Genomic DNA, 16250 nt, shown 5'->3' on the forward strand with positions numbered 1-16250 from the left:
GTGTTATTTAGTTTCAAGTCATTATGTCTTATCATTCTGCCCACATTTGGGACAAGGTAGGTTAAGGTTTGAGTGTGCAGTGCTTCAAAAAGCATTAATAGTCACAAAACAAAACAGCCTTAAATTCACAAGCTATTAATAAATGTAAATGAATGCACCATTCTGACTGACTTTACAATCAGTATGCACTTTATAACTACACTTCCACACAAACTTTTGAGAGAAAAAAAATTAGGAAGAGGCAAATCCATCTGGAGGAGACGTCCAGCTAAATTTTGTGGCAAACACTAAATTAAAATTGTGCAACAATAAGGGGGGCTTAAGACACCTTCTCCCAGTCTTAACATGTTGCAGACAATTTTGATAGGAACGGAAAGGCTGTTGAATTAATGAATGCCCACAATTAAAAAGCTTTGTACGCCCTTGTGAATGTCTTTTGACAACCTTTAGCTCCAGTTTATCCTGTGTGATTTGACATGTCTGTCAGCCTCACAGTGTGCATGCAGCCGCCAACATCCTCCTTGTTTTCTCTGAATACTAATTGTGGTCAAAGCCATTATGCATTGAGAAGCGGTGATGCATAAGCTGTCAGATTACCCCTGACCACAAAATAATGTGCAAATTTACATACCGTGGTTTGTGATTATTTTTTTTCCTTCATGATAAGATGCCCCAAAAAAGTAGTGTTTTTTTTTTTTTGCCGTTGCTATCACAATGAAGAACACATTAGAGACATTCTCATAAATTATTCATTTTCAGACCCCCACACCAAACGTGCACAGAAATTTCCCAGATAATTTATTTTGGACTGAACACTAAATGCTGAAAGCACATTGGCACCTCTGTAGTCACATCGCTGTTATGATTATCAAGTAAATTGAGTTCTTTTAAGAGATTTCTTATCCCCTGTGGGAAGTAGAAGAAAGATACCACACGGCCAGTGATGGTAACACCCCTTTGAATAGGATTATACTCAAGCTTTCATACCCGTAAAAGCTTTGTAATTGCTTTAACTAGGTGAGTGTATCTAAGAAACATGTTTCCTTGTGAATTTAACCCAGTAAGAACAAATATCTGATTCCATATTGGCATCTGAGGAAAGGTATGACCTAGTTATTTTAAAGAAGTTAGAGAAAGGTTTTGCAATTCCAGTACAGCAAGAGTGCATTAAGGATTAAACCTTAACAGACTCTTAAAGAATAAAGCCTTTATGGTTTTTAGGGTTTCTATCTTCGCTTTCAAATACACTGAGAATTGGAGCAAATTTTACAAAGGCAGTTTCAGTTAAGTTAGTAAGATTACTGTTAGGGGTTAGGGTTTGATGTATAAACAGACAAATAAATATAAAGCTCATTGGCCAGATGGTGTTAATAATAATTTGTCAGTAAACTGATCAACAAATCGTAGCCAAAGTTGCCTTCCCAGATGAACAGCTGATAACGTCCTGTCACCACAGTGGGACAACATTGAATCAGACACTGTTTAGCCTGGTTAGTTTTGTATTTACACAGAACAAATCAGCTCGGCCTTTATCAAGCTCATTCCTGCACAGCTCTGGGTTCTTCATGAAAATGAGCTATTTAATCTAATTAATAGGGCTGGACTGGTTTCTCTGATAGAAATAGTCCTGGTAATAAACACTGGAAATATTGCCCTTAGCTGTTGTAAAAGGAAAAGCACAGTTATTATATGTTAGAGTACTTTCAGCAGGTGTCGTTTTTTCCCTTACTTCTTTTTTTAATTTATTTATTTTTGTGGAAATCATTATTCTATACGTCAAACAGTGGTAATCCAGTCATAATTTGATTAGTTTCTTTTTTTCTCATTTTTTAAATATGAGTGGGTGTGCCAGACCCTGAATCATTCATGATTATCACTATGAACAGATTCTCAGACTGGCTGCGTCTCTTATTTGCTGAAGCAGTTTCGAACAGATCACGCCAAATTTTACTCTTTTTTTTTTTAAAGCATAAAATATTGTCTTAAGAGGTCCTTAATGGTATCATGGTATTAACAATTGATGATTTTAAAAATGAATAATGAAACCATGATATGTTAAATTCATTATTGTGTACTGTATATGTAAATAAAATATCTGGATAGACCGTCTTTCTAGATAGCAAGATTAAATAATATAATAATATAACGATAAATTAATATGTTAATCAATCAATAGATTATATTTTAAGCATTCTTCGAACTTTGTCCTTTGTTCTCCAGGCCATCTGCTCCAGGTAACCGGGGATGAACGTTCAAATATGTCTGGCATTCCCAATGGTTTTCCTTTGGTCAGCCATCCAGCTTTTGGGCTCTACACGTCAAGTCCAGGACGTTCTGAGTTTGGAGGCCTGGGAAGTCTGGGATTGTCTGCCTTGGCTGCTCACTCCCAGTTTGGTACATTTCCAGGTAGGTAATACAGTGGGCTTTTTATTATTAATGGAGGTGAAGTGGAAAATTTGCTTCACGGTAGAGTTTTCAAGTCTGTCATGGAAATTCTTTTTTGGATCTTCTTGGATTATATCTTTATCTTTTTTAAACAGTAATGTCTGTTTACTCAACAAGGATAACATACAGGTAGCGTGCTAGTGACTGACTGGACAGAGTGAGCGACCGACTAGACAGAGTGACGAGCGAGTGAGTGACTGGATCGACTGACTGGATAGAGCGAGAGACCGACTGGATCGAGCGAGCGACTGGACAGAACGAACAACTGACTGGACAGAGCAACAAGCGAGCGGCCGACTGGACCGAGCGAGCGGCCGACTGGACCGAGCGAGCGGCCGGCTGGACCGAGCGAGCGGCCGACTGACTGACCAACTGACTGACTGGATAGAGCAAGCTAGTGACTAGACAGAGCAAACAACTGACTGGACCGAGCAACCAACTGGATCAAGCAAGAAACAGGACAGCTGTTTCATCAACCGTACAAACGTCAATTTGTATACGTCACGCATTGGTGTATAAGATACATGGATGTATTATTATCATCCATGGTTGTGTCTAGTAAGGACAATAGCTTATTGTATGTCTTTATGTATTTACCTTGTCCATGAAATGCAACCGTGCAACAGTAAGCTTTACCTTATGTTGTCATCCTTTTTCTAATGGGGAGGTGCAACTCCACTGCAACAGAAATAGAAGTTTACATTATTTTCTCAGCCCTTTTCAGTCTTCCAAACTAAAATATGAAATTTTGACATGTGTCTATGTAAAATATGATTAAAGAAATTCTCAGTGATTTCCGATTGCATGCTTTTTAAGTGATATCGTGACACTCAGCACAAAGTAAATGGAGGTTTTAGAAAGCAGATGCTGTTTCGGAAGAATGCTGCTCTTGGGAAACTGCTGCAGCTGTGACGTTTCTATTAAATGAGGTGAATCTTTGCAGCTATTCTCGCAGATGACCTCTGCTTTAACTTTTCAACTCTCAATATAACAGGATGAAATCACAGTCAGTGGAATGCAGTTGTTATCAATGCAAAACTATATTTTGTACTGAGTGATTAGTGCTGTTGACAGGTTGGATAAAACATGCTCTTATAACATGTTGGCAGATTGGATTCTCTGCATATCTAGATAAAGTGGGCTATTTGTGCCTAACTCTCGCTCCCCTACTCCAGACTGGTGGCGGCAATCTGAGGCACATGCCAGAGGAGCTGCAGCCTTCTTCCCTCCTCTTCTGGGTCTGCATCCTGTATTTGCATCGACCTTCAAAAGCCACGATCCCAATCATTTCCAGTCACGTTCCTCAGGTAAAATAGAGCCAGCTCCTGCCTAAGGTCATACATGTTGTAGTAGTTTAAAGCAAAGCAGAGACGTTCCATAAACATATTTTTGTATAACATTAAAACAGTAATGTTAACATTATGAGACTCATTGTCCTCCTAATGTGTTTAACTCATATTGCTTGTTGTTCTCACGAGTATCCATCTAAAGACATGCACAATGCCAGTTTCTGTAGGCGCAATTGGAACAGTGAATGGTAGGAGTGCTTCTTCTCCTACTGGGAACTCTGCTGTGAACACCAGTTCATTTCCAACAAAGGGAAACAAGGAGAAAACCAAAGCCAACAGTAGTCGGAGTCAAAAGAGCAGCCAGGACCTGGGCACCCTGCACCAGAACATTGCACAGAAAACAAAAGAAAAGGTTAACACTGTTTTTGCTGAAGCACTTGAGTACAATACGCTGCATGAAAAATCACTTCACTGTTCTGTTGTTCATTTTTTTTTTACTTGATTAAAAAAAATGTGGACTTTCATTATTATTTAGAAACCCAACAAAAGACCACTAGAGACCTCCAGCATGAGTGGCAGCCATTCGGGTTCATTGTCAGATAGCTCCTCCAGTGATGGTGAGGAGAGCAGCAGTGATCCCGATGACATGGAGGAGGACAATGATGAAGATGAGGATGATCAGAGCAATGACAGCGAGGACTCTGATTCAGAAAAAGACAGTCCATTGAAAAGGAAAGTCAAGGTAGGTGTCTTGAACTTTTGGTGTTTGCGTTGGCGGACACCATCGACAAAGACTTTTCTTTTTAGTTTCTTTTCAGAATAATGTAAAACAATGTCTGGTAAAATGAGTTGTTTTGTAAGGTCTTTTGTCTGACAAACTTGCTCTCTGTTAAGTACTGTAAATGTTAGTTGGTTTGTCAAAAAATAGACAAGGTGGTGGGTGGCAAACTGGATGTATGTGCTAGCTGACAGAGCTGCCACTGTGAGGCTCTCTCAGTAGGAGCTGACATGACATGCTGTCTTTTCCTCATCCTCCTACTCAGCGGCTGACACAGAACACTTCTGAGAGTAAAAAGAAGAGACCTTGCACTGCTGATGGAAATACAACTCAAGAAAGTCATCGTGACACCATTCCTTTGACTTCCCCGTACCGCCTGCAGTCCTCTCCCCGTCCCGCTGGCCTGTCACAGTCCGCAGCGCTGTTCCTCCAGAGCTCTGGGGCCGCAGAGGAGGAAGGCCAGCAGCACATCAGTGTCATCCAGGCCACCGGGATGGCAGCCGGCAACAGTCCTTTAGCACCGTCCCACAGGGAGGCCTCTCCTCTGCCATCCAGGTCCTCAACCAACCCCTTCTCCTTCTCCAACTCACCTAAACACTTACATCCTTCCACCTCACATTTGTCCTCACCAAAGCATAGCTCGGTCTCCTCCTCTCCCAAATATCCTGCTTTCTGTTCCCCTCCAAAGCCCCCGTCTCTGCGTTCCTCACCCAAGCCTCTCTTCCTCTTTTCTCTACCCAGACCACCAACACTGTTAGCCTCGCAAAAGGCTCCTCATAAACCCAGATTCCTGATGCCCGCTCTGAAGCACGCCCAGCTGGTTGATAGCATGAAGGAGAGCAGTGGAAACCTTTCAGATGAAAGATCGTTACACTTGAAGAGTTTTAAATTGAAACAGGTGAGTTGTATTTTGTATTCACGTTGCTGCGTTAAAGCAGCTTTTCTTTTTTCTTTTTTATCCTCCTAAGGTACAAGAAAAATAAATTACTGTAATGAAATCAGGGCTTTTATTATACTGCATGTGAGTCTGACCGCTACATGACGAGAAGTGACAACGCATTTAGCTCTATTGGGAATACTTCACAAAATTGACAAGCAATTAGCTCTGTTACGCTTTGGGATGTTTGTTATCAGGAGAGGAGAAATCTGTCTCTTTTAAAGGACTCTGTTATTGTCGCTATTTTGAAAAGGAGGGAAAATGTAGCAGTCTGCAACAAGAGGGTTTTAATTCATATGATGGTGGTACATTAAATACAGGCTTTTGATTGAGTATGACAATAGCAACAAATGCAAGATGACAGCTAGAGTCGCACAATGGCACTAAGCCAAACAATTTGAAAATATTTTTCCACAGCAGCCTTTTTTTCTTAACTGCAGTTGACAGGCTTGAGCCTGCTCTTCATTGTCCCTGTCTCTTATTACACCTTAAATTCCTTCATTCACAGCCCACAATAATGTAATGTGAGTGACAGTTTGTGTAATTACTTTCTTTTTTTGCTTTGTTTCCCCTTCTCTTTTTTATTTTTACATGTGTAGCCCCTCCGCTCCAAGGACTCCGCGAAGCAAACTTTCTCTCTGCGACCTAAGAGCCAGAACTGGTATAAAAGTCACAAAAATTCAGCATCCTCTTCATCGTTGCTGACACAGCATAAACATTCGTCCTATACGTTGAGCAGTCATTTACTGTCTCTCCCACACAGCAATGACACCAATCTGTTCCTGAGCCACCACCTTAATGGAGCGATCCACAACGCAGTTCAGGATGCCCCTTTGGCCCTCATCACTAAACCCCGCAGCCAGACCAGCACCCCCAGTAGCAAACCCCTCCTGGTAGCCACTAGCCCTCCCTATCCCATGCCTATCAACCTGAGCACTGGCACTAAGGAGATGTCCGGAAGCTCTGCTTCCCCACTTAAATCTTCAGCCTCATCAGGTCTTGCTCACAGACCAAGGAAGGCTAGCACTCCCAAGCCTCTGCATGCAGGAAAGAGCCTCTCTAAAACAAACGCATCCTGTCCACCTTTAGACTTGGTCAGAGGCAGCGAGTCTGACATCCACAGCAGCAAGGACTCAGACGACTCTTTAGGAGATGACTTCGATGACGATGATGAAGACAATGAAGATGATATTGAGGATGAAGATTCTGGCAGTAGCCTGTCAGGTGAGATTAGACAGACCTTTCTTTAATTGAATAAGGAAATGACAACATGTTATTGCAGATATAAGACGTTAGATGAGGTTCAGTTGTGACAAGAATGCTAATTAGGAATTAATTTTTTCCCCCGTGTCACGCTGGAATCCCCTGCAGAGTCGGAGAGCAATCTGGATAGCGACTCTGATGGCTCTGAGGATGATGTGAAGGAGCGCGGTGAGACCGAAGCAGACAGCGATGCAGAGAGGACTCCCCTGAAACTCACTAAAGCGTCCTTGTCTACTCACAAGTCCTCCTCGAACCTCTCAGCCAACTGCTCCCTGCTTAACCTGCAAATCATCAAGCCTCCTAGTTTACCTAGTAGCCTGCTCACCCCCAACACAGTGACCAGCTCAGGGGCGCTGAGTAACCACAGCACCCTATCGCCACCCTTCACGTTTGCCACACAGACAGGTAACAAATCTGTGTTTGTTTAAAAAACAAATACCTCAACGACCTACAACAGAGCTTCACTGTACAATTTAAAGAGATGCTTTAATGTGTGATTCAGGCTTTGGGAAAGTATTACTCACTCAGATTGCAGAGTAGGATCATGACAGAAGTCAGCATGGTATTTATTTTTACTCCACTCGCTTTGCTTGTTTTGACTATTCAGTGGAAAAGGGACGCTTATTTTTCCAGTATGGAAACATGGATGCACATCTCTCAATAGTTCCAGATTAAAATGAGCTCTCTGGAAGAAATTGGTTGTGTCATTGTTTTGATGGTACCCAGCAGCTTTTGCTTTAATAAACCAGGCAGATGCTTCACACATCTGAAACTGGATGAGTCACGGAGCATATTAGGCTACTAACAGAGCTGGACTTGCCATAATGGAAAAACATTCATTTCTTTTTTCCATTTTGTAGCAGCAATAGAAGAATCCTGTCACAGTGGTATGCCGTGAATTACTCTTGATGATCTTAAAGAAACATTTATACAATTTTACATTTATAAAATAGGGAATTTATCTTTGTCTTTTACACTGCTAATACTACAACCACTGAACTGTCATGGCAGTGGTGAGTCTTGTTGCTTTACGAGCTCTGTTCCTGTGTTTTCCACTTCTCTTATGCGTCAAAAGGTCTTAATATTGTTTGTCTAATATTTGACATTGATGTCCATTCATACAAGGGTATTGCTGACCCTGAAGGGTCTTCTTTTGTTTGAGGTTTCATATTTGCAATAATGTTCTGCCCCCTTCCTTATTTTGTGTGGTGGATATATCTGTAAACATGGCAGGTTTGTGGATTTGCTCACGTCCCCCCTGTGAAAAGCGCTGAGTCATTTCTCCTGTTTTCTAGGATCAGGGAAGAGGAGGAGAGTAACGGATGAGAGGGTTTTGCGGTTGCCTCTTGAGTTCGGGTGAGATATTGTGCATGCACTTCACATTAAAAGAAACACATAAAGGTCTGACAATGTCACATTTGTCCTTACTGTTACACTTCCTGCATTGTTTGTGTTTATGCAATTGGTGTTGTAGTAAAATGTCAGCTCACTGAAGGCTGACGAGTGACCTTTCCTAAAAGGTCATCTGCAGTCTTTGTGGAGCAGGCTAAGACACATCATCACCCGCGGCAAATATTATCATATCTCTGGATTTTGCCACATACAACAGACGATGAAGTGTGTTTTAGACAACTTTATTTTTGATCAAGAAAACTTTCAGTGTTGACACATTCACTCCAGTAAGAAGAATGAATAAGAAACGCTCCATCCTCTCAACAAGTACTGTTATTACGCCATTGCGAGCAAGATGTTTATCTGTCGTCTGTACAGTAGTTTCGGCACTGTGTGGATATGAAACCAGGCAACAATTTTCCCAGGGTAAATACTATAAATGTTACTGTAAAAAGCACCGCTAGAGTTCCTGATTTGAGAACAGTGACGTCTTCATCAAGAGCCAAGTAGGAGTAGACCACAAGAAAACATCCTTGCCTTCCTTTTAGGGGCCTTTAAAAAACCCCAGTCTTGAGCAGTAGGCAGGAAATGAAATGAGGCCCAGCACTTCAGCATCAAGGGGTTAATTGCATCCAGCCTCAACACAGACATGCAACATTAGCAGCTCCCTGCCCACAAATTCTGCAGCCTTGGATCAGAGTGCCTTTCATCTTCTGGGGATGTTTTTCATCAGCAGGTTCACGGGAAACAGAGGCCACAAGACTGTATATCAGCCCTGGCTCTGTGTGGGATAACAGCCTACACGTCTGCTGTGTAAGCCATGGCTGCTCTCCAGCGGAGCTCATGGGAACTGAGGGGTAGCCCCACTTGGCGCGTGGCCATTTAGGAGTGTGATTAGTGGAAGGGTCAGAGGACGACAAGGCCACAGACTACACAGCTGTCCAGACATCATTTACATAATCTCTCTCCTTGTTTGCTTGCTGTTGTGAATAAGAGGAAGATGTGTGCTTTATCTGTCCCAATATTGACGATTATTCTGACATTTGGTACCTTGTGTGTACTATTTTTACAATTTCTTTGCTCCTCAGGTGGCAGAGAGAGACCCGTATCAGGAGTGTGGCAGGACGTCTACAAGGAGAGGTGGCTTACTTTGCTCCATGTGGGAAGAAGCTGCGTCAGTATCCTGATGTAATGAAGGTAAATCTACAATGTTTAGCTTTATTTTATTGAAGGTATCTTTAAAGCCTTAAATGGTTGCACATGCTCACTGCATCAGTATACAGTAGCATCATGTAATTGCCCTCAGGTGGGAAATGATGACGCATGTGGGGATTGACCAGCTTATATGGCTGAAATGAACTGCTTTAATTGATATGCATTATTCTTTTGCCTGCAGTACTTACTCAGGAATGGAATAACTGAAATCTCCCGGGATAATTTCAGCTTCAGTACAAAAATCAAAGTTGGTGACTTCTATGAAGCCAGAGAAGGACCAGAGGTAAAATGCTTCTACTTCTTTTTGTGTTTCATATTTAGTTTTCATCACTGAAAGATGCTGACATTAAAAAAAAATCTGTAATTTAATCATAGATGGAAAATTAAAATCATATATAATGTAATATACTCTATGTTTAAATCTATTATTGTGGTCATGCCATGCCATTAATCGATTTACAACCCTATTTAAATTATGTTTTAAGCATGAAGAATAGTCTGCTGTTGTCTAAATGCAGGAAAAGTACAAAAAATTTATGTATTTTGAGGCATGTTGTGTATTCCCTACACAGCCTCAACGCTGTAGCTTTAAGTAGTTACGCCAGTCAGCATGAAAATCCATAGATTAAAGCAATGGGTAGATAATCAGTCTAGCTAATTGTTTGGTTGGTTTATTGGTTTTAATCCGTCTTTCTTTTCCATCTGATAACTCAGGGTTTACAGTGGTTCTTGCTGGCGGAGGAGGAGATCGCTCCCAGTATCATAGCGATGGATGGGAGGCGCAGCCGTTGCACGCAGTCTGAGCGCCAGCCGATGGGTGACGGCACTGGGGCCAGACGGTGGGAGCCTCATCCTCTTAATTTTGGTGAAAATAACTTCCAAGATGTCAGTGATGCGAAGCTGCTACGCAAACTGGAGGCTCAAGGTCAGTTTACATTTTAGAAAACTGTCACCTGGTCAAGAGAAAATCAACACAACTAGAAGTTGTATCAGTTATTTTTACTTTTTTTGTTTGGTTCATTTATCTTTTTTGTAAGGATATGGAGCTGACTGGGCATACATTGATCCCTTTATTATATTTCCTGCTCATGTTCATCATTTTACAACAATCTAAAATATCAGTGGTGAATGTTTTGGTGTCATTTCGTCAAAATCAAGCTGTAAGGGGAATTCTCTCCAGATTCACACATGATGAAAAAAACATCTTAGAAGAGGCAGCTATATTGATTTCTCAATAGGCCATATTGTCATTATTGCACATAAACACAGTAGCTCGTTGCAAAAACTCCAGTTACTTTCTCTGGAGGTTGTTAAGAGGGATATGGGGAATTGTAAAATAAAAAAAAATTGACTCCGTGAGTCACTTTTTCGTTTAAGGTTTGTGATTTCAGTAACACATTTCATCATGTTGCAGAAATAGCTCGACAGGCAGCTCAGATCAAAATGATGAGGAAACTTGAGAAGCAGGCCATGGCGCAAGCAGCCAAAGAGGCGAGGAAGCAACGAGGTAAACAGCAACTCTCTAGTCGCACTCTTCTCTAACACTACATCATAACGCTGTGTGCACGCCTAATTTGTTTGTGTCTTGCAGCAATAATGGCTGCAGAGGAGAGGCGGAAAAAGAGGGAGCAGATGAAGATTCTTAAACAGCAAGTAAGGACTTTCCTTTGCATGCATTGTTTAATTTTCCGTGCAAAGCTTTCACAACCATCTGCAAGCGGCTCTGTTCATATTAGTGTGCTCTAAGGTAAAAAAAGGTTTTAAGCTCAGTTGAATTGCTTTTGAAATTCTACAAGGAAGTTGCTATCCTTCTAAATGCTGCACCTTTCTCATCTGCATAGACCCACTGTACTTCTTCACCCCCCACAATCCCGCTCCTCCCCCCCGCCACTCTATAACATGCATGACTTAACAGTTAATTCATTTGATCTTGCCCTCATCCTTTTACCAGGAGAAGATCAAGCGCATTCAGCAAATTCGTATGGAGAAAGAAGTCCGTGCACAGCAAATTCTCGAGGTTCGTCCTGAAAGTTATTGCAGAAACATTCTAAAACACTTCCTTTCTGCTGTTGATAGGATTTTTAAAAAAAAACCAACCAAAGGCTATTCCTAAATTATGTGGCCCCACTTTTAGTCACATCTGGTGAGTGCATGTGACTAATGCCTAATTGGTTTTTTGCAAAAGTGCCATTGAATATGAAAATCTCCTCAGACCGTGATGGAGCTTAATACAAAATACAGTATTTCATTAAGTAAGAGGTGGCCCAGAGTTTACCATGGCTAGGTGAAATACCTATTTTGCATTCTCTCACTAATAGAAGCTGTGAAGTATTTTAGCTTTTATAAATCAAATTTCAGTTGACACGCTTGGCAAGCAGCTCTTAACAGGATTTCGTTGTGGCTATAATTACTGATAGAAATTTTGCTTAATTTATTCTCACTGCCTGCTGGTGTTTCATATTAACTGCAGCCATTTTGTCTTTCGGTGTTAATGGGAGGACATAATCATCTCATTGCTCAAGATTTCAATATGTTAGATGTGACTTTATCAGTGAGACACTGACTCTATTTAGCTTTCTGTGGGATATTTTCCATTGACGGCATTAACAGATTAAAAAAAAACAATCCAGCAAACACATACCAAATTTAAACATAATATTAAGTACAACACTTAATTCATATATATATTTTTATAACCTGATTTATTGTATTTTTTAAGATTATTTTCCTAGTCCTTTATTACTTTCACTTGATGATTTTAATTAAGGAAATTATCTTAATTTAATTTGCATTACTCAAGTGTGCTGCCCCAATCAAATATTTATGTATTCAAAGCTTTCCAGTGGTGTATGTTCTGTTTTAAATTAGTCTATCTATTGCTTCTGTTGCATGACCTTTGCACGTACAGGCAAAAAGAAGGAAGAAAGAGGAAGCAGCCAATGCCAAAATATTGGAGGCTGAGAAGCGAAACAAGGTGAGTAAGATGGACAAACGGTTTATGTAAATGAACTGTTGCTTCTAGTCTTAAACTGCTTACAACATAAGTCAGCCTGCTCCCACACATTTCCCTCATGCCCATGACACACAATCTTTTGCCCCTGCTTGTCTACAGTTTAATGATTTTGCTCCATTTTGCTGCTTGTCAGTGCAAAAGAAATTTCCCTTCCTTGGTTAATCACTTTGATAAAAACCGGTTGTATCATCTCCTTGCGTTCTACATGTATCTATGAAAGTGTTTCAGCGAATAAAGTCTAGAGGCCTGGAACTTTAACATGATGTTGTTCAATATTTGTTTCCCTTTTGAAATTATGTAAATGTCTGTGTATGTTTCAGTTTCTAATTGACTTCTTTTTTCTTAAAGGAGAAGGAGATACGAAGACTGCAAGCTGTCATACTGAAGCACCAGGTAGTTTTTTTTACTATCTACAACCACATTATAACGAAGCCTTTTTTACTCTGTGTTTAAACTGAATGTCGTGGAGATAATATCTAACTAATGATCATTTTCTGTAGCCTAAAGTAATTATTTTGAACAATATATTCTGTCAAATTATGCTTTGGGGTTCTCTTTGGTGTATTTTTTATTTGAGCTTACCAACGGTTTGATTTTTCTTGCATTGATTCTCTGTGTGATTTTCTATTTCTTAATACTTTGCCAACTCTTTCTACCAGGAGTTGGAGAGGCATAGACTAGATATGGTATGGGTATGTTTGTTTCTGTACATTTAACAACATATTGTGAACTTGTTGTGATAAATGGCTGCCATCATAGCAATGCGTAAAGTGTAGCATGGGCTGCAGTCGTACTACCATCCTTCTGCATGGCTTTTCCGGAACAGTGCGCTGCATACGTCTGCGCTGTTTGTCTCTCAAAGAAAACACATCCATTATCTGGCCAATACAACAGGATAACAGGATGCAAAGCACAACACCACACCAACTACCTATTACATTGTTTTCCTTTTGGATTGATTACATTTAGGTGCTCAAAATCCTTTTTACTCTAAAGCGTGTGAGCAACTTTCTAATCCATTCTATCACCTTAGAAAAATCAATATACCGTTTTTATTCTTGCCAGTGGTTTATATCACTGAGTTAATGGAAACAAAATTCTTGTTTTTCCTCGTTTGAGATTGAAATGTTTTATCTTGGTTGTTCATTTGCGTCATTAAGGGAGGCAATTATAGCATAGATGGACTCCATACTGTATTTTTATTATTATTGAGAAAGACAGTACAAACAAACTAGGCCTCTTTTAAATGTCTCATTCGTCAAATAATCCTCTGTTTCAAGTTGAGCAAGATCTCAATCAAATCAGATACAAAAATGACAAAAATAAAACTAAAATAAAAATACACAAATAAATAAAAAACAAAAAAATAATTATTATCTAATAATAATGATTATATTATTATTATTATTATTATTATTATTATCTCAAATTATCTTAAAGCTATCAAGTAATGAAAAAAACTTGTCTTTAATAAGTTTCAGTGATTTAAATACGAGTTTTAACTCGTTCTTCCTATGATTCAAAATGGGTTTAGTCTTAAAGTATCTATATTTGTGTATATAAAAACTTCCCCAATAATAACACAATATTGAGAATAAAGTCCAAGTTCCTGTTTTCGACACCAAACTTAACTTCCCTCACTGTAAGGGGTGACAACTCAATCTCCCCAGACTGTAACCAGCTCTGCATATATAATATTAAGCTAATAACTCTTGTGGTAGAACTCCATAGTTTAGTTTTCACTGTAAATAAAGAGTTAGAATATAACCATTCAAATTTAATCTCGAGGATAGTTTCATATGACATTCTCCATAACTTGATTTTAAATAATGTGCTTTGCTTGTCACTGTAACACTTAATATTTGCTGCTTATAGTTATAAACCTCTTGGCCTGTATCTTTCAGTATGCTTCTCGCAGACATGCTCAGATTAATAATGTCTGTTTCTAACTTGTGCTTTATGTGTGCATCACTACCCGCGATGTCGCTTCGTCTATCATTGTGTTCCATTTGGTTTGACTGTTATGTGTTTTTTTAAACTTTAACTACAGTGCAATGTGCAACGTTTTGATTGTTTGATGATTGTGACAAATGGTGATCTGTGTTTCTTCTGCTGTGCATGTACTTGGGTGTTCTTACTGTGTATTGCATATATGAGCCCTTAAATCTTCAAAAAAACATAGCAGAAGCTGTGAATAGAAAAGAAACTTATTTGTCTGTGCTCTGCCAGGAGAGGGAAAGACGCAGGCAGCACATGATGCTCATGAAGGCTGTGGACGCCCGCAAGAAGGCAGAGGTGGGTAACACCTGATCTGCTCACATCCCGCTCCTGTGTTCTGCTACTGTTTTATTTTATTTTATTTCCCTTAGTAAATTTTTTGATGATTCAACAGTGTGGTAATTGGGGTCATAGTTTGTGTTTTCCACCCTCTGTAGTTCTGAGCACAATAGTCTGCAGCGGTGTCAATAACACGTTCTCTTGGCTGTAGGAGAAAGAGCGTCTGAAGAAAGAGAAGAAGGATGAGAAACGGTTAAACAAGGAGAGGAAACTGGAGCTCAGGAGACTGGAACTGGAAAAAGCGAAAGAGCTGAAGAAGCCAAATGAAGACATGTGTTTAGCAGATCATAAGGTATTCACACACTGTGGCGATGCTGGCAGATGAAAATAAGAGTCCAAGTATGTCACCATGGATAGTCTCCATCTGTGGAGTAGATGTGTGTGGAAAAAATTGGATTTTCCACAAGCACGGGGATTTTTGTGACAAGGAAATCAATCAGTATAATCACTGTAGGAGCTATAGGCATGAAGATTAGAAATGCTTTTTGACAAATTCATGGTTTCATTGTTTCACTATCAGATCTACCAAAATAGATGTGTAATATCACTGAAAGCATCTGGAAATGATTAAAAAGAAAGCAGGTGTAGGTCAAAATACTGCCACCAAGTGGCTACTGATGCCATAACACCAACCAGAATATTACTGATACTTATAATAAGATTTCTTTAACGGGACTTGACAGACAAACTAGTCTCAAACAAGTAACATCAGCATGTAAGAAATGTTAACTTGGTCTTTAAGATCTTTTCAAACACTTTTCTCACACAGGCTAATTTGTAATTGTCTAAATGTGGATTATTTGTGTACAGGAACTACATACAAATTGTTGATAGATGATAAATAATACATATTTTGTTTTTGTTTCCTTCCAGCCACTTCCAGAGTTGTCCCGGATCCCTGGTCTGGTGTTACCGGGAAGTACCTTCTCTGACTGCCTGATGGTGCTACAGTTTCTGCGCAGCTTTGGGAAGGTCCTGAGGTTAGACATAAATCCAAACACGCTCAACCTAAGTGATCTTCAAGAGGGGTTGCTCAACACTGGGGACAGTATGGGAAAAGTGCAGGACCTGCTGGTGAGCATGCTCTCTGCAGCTGTCCGTGATCCTGGTATACCTGCAGGTCACAAGGTGAGAGTCTGCTGTTGAACTGTAGATTGTTTCTGTACTGTAATTTACATGTGTATGCGCACACATACATACATGCAGAAAGAAAGATCTGATTGCTCTGACAATATAGGCTAATATACATGAGGAAACATTGGCAGTGGGCTGTTTCTTTACGAGCTAACTAATCACAACACACACGTTAGGATTCATCAGTGCTCAGGCTCTGCAGCTAAATGAAGAGTGCGTTTAGGAGGGTATCAGTGTTTAGAGCTGTTAGATACATTTTAAGCCATCATTTTAATGCATTCCCCAAAGCCATTTGTCCATGCTGTGCTGTAGGGTGTAACCATGTCTTTACATTAGAATGCATTATTACATCTCTTCATATTAAGAGGCTATCGCAGGCTGTATACATTTAGCAAGATGTGCAAACAAGGACAAGAAATAGCAAGACTGTCAACTTAAACATCATGT

The 16250-nt window shown here is 40.0% G+C and overlaps 1 protein-coding gene across 12 annotated transcripts in view; it reads left to right on the forward strand.

The window, feature by feature from the left end:
- Nucleotides 1–16250, forward strand: part of LOC141782755 (bromodomain adjacent to zinc finger domain protein 2B-like) — a 56691-nt gene that overhangs the window by 31808 nt on the left and 8633 nt on the right. For 4 of the 12 annotated variants that reach the window (XM_074659441.1, XM_074659442.1, XM_074659433.1 and 1 more), the window contains exons 4-24: nt 2221–2406; nt 3621–3752; nt 3953–4146; nt 4270–4476; nt 4778–5067; nt 5254–5410; nt 6049–6673; nt 6821–7117; nt 8008–8068; nt 9193–9301; nt 9501–9602; nt 10034–10244; nt 10734–10826; nt 10911–10972; nt 11271–11336; nt 12228–12293; nt 12681–12725; nt 12992–13018; nt 14562–14627; nt 14821–14961; nt 15543–15797. In XM_074659441.1, coding sequence (XP_074515542.1) covers nt 2221–2406; nt 3621–3752; nt 3953–4146; nt 4270–4476; nt 4778–5067; nt 5254–5410; nt 6049–6673; nt 6821–7117; nt 8008–8068; nt 9193–9301; nt 9501–9602; nt 10034–10244; nt 10734–10826; nt 10911–10972; nt 11271–11336; nt 12228–12293; nt 12681–12725; nt 12992–13018; nt 14562–14627; nt 14821–14961; nt 15543–15797 — 3392 coding nt within the window. Of the gene's footprint in view, nt 1–2220; nt 2407–3620; nt 3753–3952; nt 4147–4269; nt 4477–4777; nt 5411–6048; nt 6674–6820; nt 7118–8007; nt 8069–9192; nt 9302–9500; nt 9603–10033; nt 10245–10733; nt 10827–10910; nt 10973–11270; nt 11337–12227; nt 12294–12680; nt 12726–12991; nt 13019–14561; nt 14628–14820; nt 14962–15542; nt 15798–16250 lie in introns of all 12 variants that reach the window. The other 8 variants (XM_074659431.1, XM_074659432.1, XM_074659438.1 and 5 more) reach the window with 7 other exon arrangements.

Source organism: Sebastes fasciatus, chromosome 14 (assembly GCF_043250625.1).
Source record: "Sebastes fasciatus isolate fSebFas1 chromosome 14, fSebFas1.pri, whole genome shotgun sequence".
NCBI lineage: Eukaryota > Metazoa > Chordata > Actinopteri > Perciformes > Sebastidae > Sebastes > Sebastes fasciatus.